The sequence below is a fragment of the Oncorhynchus nerka genome, linkage group LG25, assembly GCF_034236695.1.
Source record: "Oncorhynchus nerka isolate Pitt River linkage group LG25, Oner_Uvic_2.0, whole genome shotgun sequence".
NCBI classification, from domain to species: Eukaryota; Metazoa; Chordata; class Actinopteri; order Salmoniformes; family Salmonidae; genus Oncorhynchus; species Oncorhynchus nerka.
This window is the reverse complement of record NC_088420.1, coordinates 29,891,792-29,900,770: the sequence shown is the minus strand read 5'-3', so window position 1 is coordinate 29,900,770 and position 8,979 is coordinate 29,891,792. Positions and strand designations below refer to the sequence as shown.

The window sequence follows — 8,979 nt, the reverse complement described above, 5'->3', positions numbered from 1 at the left end:
ATACCGACATTGCTATATACTGAAACAAGAACATGTAAGAGAGCTGGAGGCACAGAGGATAAAAGACCTGGCTTGGGAACCAAACATTGCAGGTTCAAACTCCACATGTGCAGACTGTCAACATATGAAGTGTACAAAATATGGATGCGTGTGTATGATTAAATGCTGTTTGAATGTCCTATGAACTAAATTAAAATGCCACGTGTCTCTATACTGTACCCTCTTCAAATGCAAATTGCTATTAAATCTGGTGAGAAACATAATGGGGATGTATTCCAATCTGCATTATCATGTTTTAAGGAGCTATACATTCTAATGTTGAGATTGTTGTGGTAATATTAGGTCAATCTTAAGTATAACATTGTCTAAATGTTCTTGAAATGTTCTGAGGACCTCCAAGACAAGGTCAAATGTATATTGCGTGAACATAATTGGAATAATATGTTAAACCTAAAACAAATATGCTCTGAACGTCATACAAACAGACTTATCTGGAAATTGTGGAATATTGTGGGAATGTTCTGTGCAACCTATGTAAATATCAAAAGAACAACTCCAATAACTTAATTAAATGTTATAGGTGTTGTGTCAAACATTCTTACAACATTATAGGAATTTCCTGTGGAACCTAACAAAAACGTTATCTGAATGTGAGCACAAGTGGGCAGTTTTAATGTTCTGGGAATCTGTCTATTATCATAGAACATTTTCCACAACCTAATACATTTTCTTACAGGAACAATTAGGGTGAGTGCCTTGGGGATTTGAACCAGCAACCTTTTAATTACTGGACGAATGCTTTTAACCGCTAGGCTACCTGCCACCCAATCAGACCTGCAACTGCGGCCTCAGCTGTGCAGTCAAGTGTTAAACAATGGAACAGCTGTCGAGAGCGGTGGCAGCTTCAGAAATAGAGCTGTTCATTTCACCGGTCTGTCTCACACCTGTGTGCTGTGCAGGCCGGGGAGAGAGAGGGCGAGGGCTAGGCCAAAGAGAAGGCTGTGCAGAGAGGAAACCCAAAGAAGAGACACAAAGATAAACACACACACAGGAAATGGTGAGGCTGACTCACCGATCATGTGATTGGCGACGTGGATCTGGATCTCTCGCTCTGTCTCGAAGGTCATTTGGCATTTGATGCACTGGTACGTCTTCTTCTGCAATGCAACAGACAGGTAGACAAGAATTTTAGAGAGGTTATCAAATTACTTTTTCATTCACAGCCAGAGCGTGCACCCACACACTCGCTCTCCTGACACAAAAATAATGTACTGGTGGGAAGAGGGGGGGTTCTGAGGTTTCTCCTTGCTGTTGCATTGAGCTGAAACAAAGGCACAGGTAAAGATTGAGCATCCCTGGGACCTCACTGTCAATATCTAGTAGAGCGAACAGGCCGTACAATGCCTCAGCTGGGCTGAGCTGCAGGAACCACTAGGGCCCACTGAAACGCAGCCATGAATTCACACATCTAACTGAGCACGACTTTCTACTGACACGCTACACACTGGGAACAGACACACTGCTAGAAAATACTGCTAAAATATTAGGGATTTTAAAAAGTGGGAACAACATTTCAGATCACTCTAAAAGCATTAGGAATGACTGAATAATATGAATTCGCTTTGAAGTTTTAATCAATTCACTAGATGTTTCTAAATGCAGGGCCATTTAACTTTTTGTTGAATTGGTAATGTGTTCTATTTCTTTTATACCACAGAGGACAATGTTGCGTATTCACTATGTGATTGATTTATCAATTGCTAAATTAAACCTCAGTTACCTTAACCTTAGAATTTTCACATATTGTATGTAGATCGTAATATAAATCAGTATGCTGAGCCATAGTGGAGAATATGGTGAGAGTGTTCTTACTTTAGGGACGGGCGAGGCATCCGTCACCTTCTTGGCCCCACTGGTCTCCGGGCTCATCTCGGGGTGGTCCACCTGAACGTGGCTCTCCAGGTCCTCTAGGGTCTCAAACTTCACAGCACACTCGGGGCATCGCAGCACCGGCGCAACCTTCTCTCCCCCGGCCTCCTGGGGAGTGGTGCCCCCGCTGGGAGACTGGCCGTTGGTAGCCCGGCTCATACAGCCAGCACACAGCCCATAGGGCAGCCCGTTCACATCCAGCTTCACCAGCTCCTGCTTGTTCTTGAACTCCTTGAGGCACAGGGCACACTTGTAGTGCTTGTGTTGCTGCAGCTGGCCGTTGGGGGAGGAGGAGGCCGATCCACCCCCGCCCCCACTGCCCCCGCCGGCTGAGAGCTTCTGCATGTGGAAGGTGCCGTGGATCTTGAGCTCCAGGGTGGAGGTGACGGTCTGCATGCATACCACACAGCGGAAGCCCGTCAGAGAGTTCCTCAGGTCTGGGTGCATCTGGCAGTGCTCTATGAAGTCCTCCTCGCTCTGCAGGGGCATCTTACAGATGCGACAGGTGCCCGTGTCCAGGCTTTTGCTGTGGGTGACCTTGTGTTCAGTGAGCGTGAGCAGGGAGGGGAAGCGCTCTCCACAGATGGGGCACATGTAGTGCTTGGCTGGGCCACGATGGGTCTGGGCGTGCTCCCTCAGGCCATTCTCAGAGAAGAAGGTCCGTGAGCACACGTTGCACTTGTGATTGCCCTTGATGAAGTCGGCCTTCTTCTTGCGGGTGCCGGCGTCGTCGTCCCCGGGCTGGATGTTGTGGTCCCTCAGCCGGTGGTTCTGCAGAAGACTCTCCATGGTGTAGGCCGCCCCACAGATGTCACAGGCGTACATGGGCTCTGAGTTGTCCAGCTCCTCCTCTCCTCCGCTGGCCTCATGGCTGTTGGCTACGTCCTGGCTGGCATTCTTCAGCAGCATGCTCTGCAGGTCAGCCTGCTCCGTGGTCACTGTCGATCTTTCGCCTCCTCCCCCACGCTTGGAGCTCTGGGTCACCCCGTTGGGTGTACCATTCTGGCTGCCCCCATTCCCAGTGCCATTGCCCCCGTCGAAGACACAGTGCTTCTCCCTCAGATGCCTCTCCAGCAGCACAATAGCGTGAAAGGCCTTGCCACAGAAGCGGCAGTTGAACTTCTTACTGTGGGTGGTGATGTGGCACTGCAGTTCCACCTCTGTGCCAAACGTCTCCCCACAGAATATGCACTTGCGGGCCTTGCCGGCGACCGCAGGGCCAGTGGGGTGTCCCAGGTGGCTGTGCTTGACATGCAGCTGGAGGTCACTCTCCTTCCGGAAGTCCCAGGCGCAGGCCGTGCAGCGGAACATCTTCTTCTCATTGCTGTGCTTGACAGCCAGGTGGACCTGGATGGACACCTTGGAGTCAAACACCTCCTGGCACAGCGTGCAGTGGTACAGCACAAAGGTGTGCATGTCCAGCAGGTGCTTCTGCAGGTCGTCTACAGAGGAGAACTGCTTATCACAACTCTCACACACGTACTGTGTGGACGTGGTGGTGTAGTGGACTGTCAGGTGCTGCAGCAGAGACTCCTGGGAGTCGAAGTCCTCTTTGTTGCACTGCGGGCAGGACTGCCTCCTCAGCAGCATCTCCAGGTGGGACTTGAGATGGGCCTGGAAGCTCTCGAAGCTGCTGAAGTGTAGGTCACACTGGTTGCAGGGGTAGTCTCCATTGGACCCTGCCAGGGTAGAGTCCCCAGCCAGCCTATGGCGTTTGGGGGAGGAGATTTCAACATCAGACGAAGCTGGGCTAAGGTCAGCCACCTTGGCTTGCCGCTTGTTATTGGCCAGTGGGATGTTCTTGTGGTTCTCCTTGATGTGCTTGGTGAGCTTGAGCAGGGAGCCAAAGATGGGTGAGTTGGTGCAGTATGGACAGGAGTAGACCTCCATGAAGGACTGGGAGGGCTGCAGAACGGGGGACTCCATCTTGGGAACCCCTCCTCCGCTGCAGTGGGTCTGCTGGATGTGCTCTGTGAGAGAGGACTCTGTGAGGAAACCCATGGAGCACTGGTTGCAGAAGAAGGCGTGGTTGCCCTCCAGGGTGGTGGAGCCTGCGACCATTCCTCCAGGCAGGCAGTGGGACATGCGGATGTGCTCCTGCAGGGTGTTGATGTCTGCAAACATGTCTGGGCAGTAGTTGCAGTGGAAGGCCGACACGTTGGTGAACTGGAGCAGGGGGAAGGCCGCTGAGACGCCTCCGCTGCTTCGGTGGGCTTTGCGGACGTGCTCGTTGAGGTTGTAGAGCGTGGGCAGGGTGTCCAGACACAGCTGGCAGGTGTGGTTCTGCTGGGGCTTGTCTGCATGGATGGTCTTCAGATGGATCTCCAGCACGGCCAGGCTGTTGAAGTCTCTCTTGGAGCAGTAGGGGCAGCTGTAGGTCACCTTGGCCATCCAGTGACCCCCATCGTCGTGGTCAGAGTTGGGGGCCAGCTTGCGGCGGCTCTGGGTGGGCTTCAGGGTGGAGTCAGGGGTGGAACCCCTCTCCAGAGAGGCACTGGAGTCTGGGGTGGCGCTGCTCATGGATGCCACGCTGCCCAGCACTGGGTCAGGGCTGGCACTGTGGTTACTGGAGTCGGGCTGCCGGTGGCTGTCCAGGTGGCAATAGACGTCCTCCACAGAGGGGAACTGCTCCAAGCACACAGGGCACTTGTGTTTACGGTTGGCGTGGGACCTTTCGATGTGGGAGAGCAGCGGGCCCTCGTCGCTGAAGATCTCAGGGCAGTGGATGCACTGCAGGTCAACGCGATCAGACAGCTGGGGGTGGCGGGTCACTACGTGCTTCTCCAGCTCGTCTGTCTGGCTGAAGGTCTCCTCACAGTAGTCACACATGTATGGGTCCTGGTCCATCTCCCCTCCACTGCCTGCATTGCTGCCACGCTTCCCCCCTTCCTTTTCAGCACGCAGGGCCAGGTGCTCCTTGTTCTTCCTGTGGGCCTGCATGTGACTCTGTAGAGAGGATGTGGAGGAGAAGCCTCTCTTGCACACGCTGCACTTAAAGGGCTTGCTGGAGCTGTGGGTCTTCAGGTGGATCTTGAGATGGTCGCTGCGGGAGAAAGCCGCCTCACATTCCTGGCAGCTGTACTTCTTGTCTCCGGTGTGGAGCTTGACGTGGCGGTCGCGGCTGCGCTTGTGCTTGAACAGGCGGCTGCAGAAGGTGCACTTGAAGGGCAGCTTGTCGCTGTGGATCTGCTCGTGGCGCTTCAGGTAGCTGAGGCGGCTGAAGGACTTGTCGCAGAACTGGCAGGGGTAGGGCAGCCCCGCGCCCCCTTCTTCCTCCCCTGTGCCCATGCCCAGATCACAGCAGCCATCCCCCAGCATCTGTGACGGCGATGCCACGTCTTTGCTGGAGGGAGAGGACGCTACCCAGGAGAGCCCAGGGTCATCATCACCATCTGCAATGCAAAACACAGACAGAATTAAAATGTTAGAGAGGACAAGAAAAAACATCTAAATAGAAGCTAAGAATTAAAGACACGTATTCCCACAGGATTGAATAAATAAGGACAAAGTGTATTTTCTCTCTCTTTATAATCCCTTAGAAAACATCCCTCACTCCCCTCTAGAATTACATCTGCCTCATCATATTTTCATTATAGGGACCAGATTGAAATTCCAAAAACCTATTAGAAGACACTGAAATAATGAGGATATCCTTATATGACAAAGTGAATGAAATAAAACATGGGATTATGCTTTTCTCCAGTTTAGTTCAGACAAAAGTCTATTAATGCATACATGATATAAATACACACAAAGCAGATCATATATTCATTCTGCCCTGCTTTGTGCATTCTGAGGGGGCCTGACAGCCCACACGTCATCTATTTAGCATCTAAACTAGAGTAGAGAAGAAGAGAGGAGAGGAGAGGAGGGGATGGGAGAGGAGAAATCCTCATGACTTATTGAGCAGGAATGCTGCGAGCCTGGATCCCACGGTGGCGCAGACAAAAGCCAGAATTCTCCAGCTCAGCCTGTTTGTTTGCTTTATTTGACTGCGTTTTACACTTTGCTCTAAATGGATGAATAGAGAAGCCTCTGGTATTCCTCATCACACATAACCAAATGTTTACAATAAGTACACAGCCTCCCCCTTTCCCCTATCCACACATACCACATCTTAGAAAAAGCCTCCTGTGTAAACGACTATATAGCCGGATGGCAGGTGATTCAATCTCATTTGTATTTTGGCATGACCACTCTCAAATAAATGACTGTCTTCTCAATGTTATTATGTAACAAAACAAAAGGCATAATATTGGGGCAAGGAATATTTAAATATTGACAACAAAAACAAATTCTGCGAGAGAATAGCCTAACCTTGAAAGCACTTGGTACAGACTTCTCCCTGTAAGCAACTGTGAGTATGTCCCCCTCCCACCACCCCTCCTACTATATGTGTTATACAAAGGTGTGCACAGCATATTTGGTGGAAAATAAATTCATGTGATGAATCGATGCACTTGAAAATGTAGGTGGTGTGCGGAGCAAATAAAACTCCACAGGGGTTTGTGGGTAAGATTTTTATAAAAACATGAATTATGAATTTAGCTTGGAGCAAGGAAAGAATCCTCTGTTGTAAAAGACTATAAAATAGAGATATCACATAGACCATCAAGGCAAAAGGAGAGATGCCATCCAGCAGCCAATATCAGGAGAGAGGAATATTACAGGATTAGAAAATGTCAAATTAAGACATGAGCATGAACAAGAAGAAAGAGAACGGACAGAGATAGTGAATAAAAGTATTTTAAGAGGATTTGTTCAGGAGACACTAACAATGACTGATTGTTTCATTTCTTTCCTACACCCCATACCAGGAGCACTGCTTTGTTGAGAACCTACATCTAAACACAAATGTTATTTTTGAGCCCAGAAGTGTAGTAACTGGAATTGCTTGAATAGAGATCCAAGTACCGCCGCCTGCATTGTGTGTGTGATGTATTTATATGTGTGTGTTGGAGTGATGGAAGGGGGGACAACTCTTTTTCTCAGATTACAGTTAAGGCCTATACACCGCTGTCTCCACAGCTGGTGTGTCTGGACAAGCCCCTCCCTACTGTAGCCATTCCCCCCAGTCCTTCTCTAATGTCTTTGTGTCCGTGTCAGAATAAGAGTCATCCTGTCACAAGTTAAACCCTGGCAACACAGGAGAGAGAGAAGCCCTCGGCAGCCCCAAGAAAGTGAGGGGAAGAAAAGCCCAAAGGGCCTTAACTGAGGTGAATTCTTTGGCTACACAATGAAAGTGTGGCCCCTGACAGGTTGGTCTCTGATGTGAGCCGAGCGGAGGTGAGAGAGCAGAGGGGAGAGCTGCTCACGACTGACAGGTACTCCGTCCTGCTGAGCCCCAGCCATGTACTGCCCCACAGCACACCACATACAAAGGAACACTTGCTTGAGCATGAAGAAGAAGTAGAAGGGAAAAAAAGATAACTAAGAAGTAGGGGAGGAGGAGGAAGAAAGAACGGTGAGGGAATGGGAAAAAAAATCCTGGCACATTTGGTCATTCAGGCAAATTATAAATCTATTAATGCTAATGCAATCCCTCTGACTGAGACAGAATGTGAGAAATCACTTTTGAGAAAGAAGGAGATTATAGTCATTAAATAGCCTTAATCCTCAGAAGTGTGGCTGTCGGAAAATGGAAGATCACATGGCTTTTAGAGGGCTTTTGTCATCCGTCCGCCGGGGGACTTGGCAACGGCACTAAACAGGGTAAGAAACGTCTATGAAAAGTTAAATTAGAAAAGAAAGCGAAAAGAAAGAGGGGGAGAGGCGAGGGGGAAGCCGAGAGAAAAGCGAGAAAAGACTGGAATGGGCACACAAACACACGCTGCTGCCATGTCTCCTCGCTCCAGCATTCCCGAGGCAGCCCTGACAGTTTCTCCATCTTTATCTCACTCTCCATGTCCATTCCCCACTCCGTCCACCACGTCTTTCATGTTGTGACTCATTACTGAATTAACAGGCTGCATTCATGGCTGCCCCTGGCGCTGGCCTTCACCTCTGCTGCCCTGGCCCATGTGGAAGGGTGGGGCCTGGCAGGCAGGAGGGAAGGGCCTGGCAGGGAGGAGGGAAGGGCCTGGCAGATGGAGACACTCTTAGAGGAAGAGCGGCCATCCCACCTCCAACTAGGCCCCAGTAATTGGAACCGGCCGAAGAAAACACATGGCCAAAGAAGAAGGCCCAAACTCAGCTCTACCCGAGCCTGAGCAGAGTGATGGTGGATGGAGCATGGATGGCCACTTTGGTGTAAGGTTCAAGAGGAGGCCCCATACCGCACCACCCCCCACCACCATGCTCCATCCAGGCTGGGCCGGCCCGATGACGCCTGTCCCCGTCTAATAGGCTGGCCAGCCAGCCGGCATGCAGAGGCCAGAGCGTGGAGGAAACGTGATAATGAAGACGCGCCCAGCCTGGCGTCCCCAGTCTCTCGCCCGCTCTTCCCCTCATCAGACACGAGGACAGAGGTCGGTCTCCCCATGCCAACCCAGAGTGCCTGCTTTTGTGGTTTCTCCTCTGAAGTAGAGTAGAAACACAGCCTCAGATAGTAGCCAGGCTGTTCATTAGAGCAGGACAGCTCCAGGAGGCAAGTACTGATGATGACATAAGCTCCCTCTGCTTCCACATGATGTCTACAACACTGGCAGACTGACTGACTAATTCCTTCCTTCATGTCCATCAATGGTTACAACTAGCTTTCAAGACACCAAAACAATGTGATCATTAATAATCTGTTCTATCAACTGTAATGCCACTAAACCTGTTCCATATGCATATGGAGATAATCTGCAGTGTCAACGTGCTCCCTCGGGTGGAGAACAAGAGCAAACAGCCAGCTTGACTGGGCTGACATCATCTCTCTGTTAAGACTTGATTAGAAGCAGGGGTCTGTTTCTAGGTGTTTAGAGAAAACAGCAGTCTGGAACCCATGCCTTGGAGAACTGTGGTGTCTCTATTATATGCACGTTACGTCTTGTCAACAACACACAATATGGTTTGGAGCAGGACAAAAACAAAGGGGGTAACCATTATCTATGGCTAATCAATCGT

At 50.3% G+C, this 8,979-nt stretch overlaps 1 protein-coding gene across 1 annotated transcript in view; it reads right to left on the bottom strand.

Moving 5' to 3' along the window:
* Window positions 1–938: 938 nt before the first annotated feature.
* LOC115109353 (zinc finger protein 423) overlaps window positions 939–8,979 on the bottom strand; it is an 84,123-nt gene continuing 76,082 nt past the window's right edge. Inside the window, exons 4-5 of the mRNA XM_065009931.1 lie at window positions 1,873–5,321; window positions 939–1,157 (exon numbers count right to left, since the gene is read on the bottom strand). Coding sequence (XP_064866003.1) covers window positions 939–1,157; window positions 1,873–5,321 — 3,668 coding nt within the window. The remainder of the gene's footprint in view (window positions 1,158–1,872; window positions 5,322–8,979) is intronic.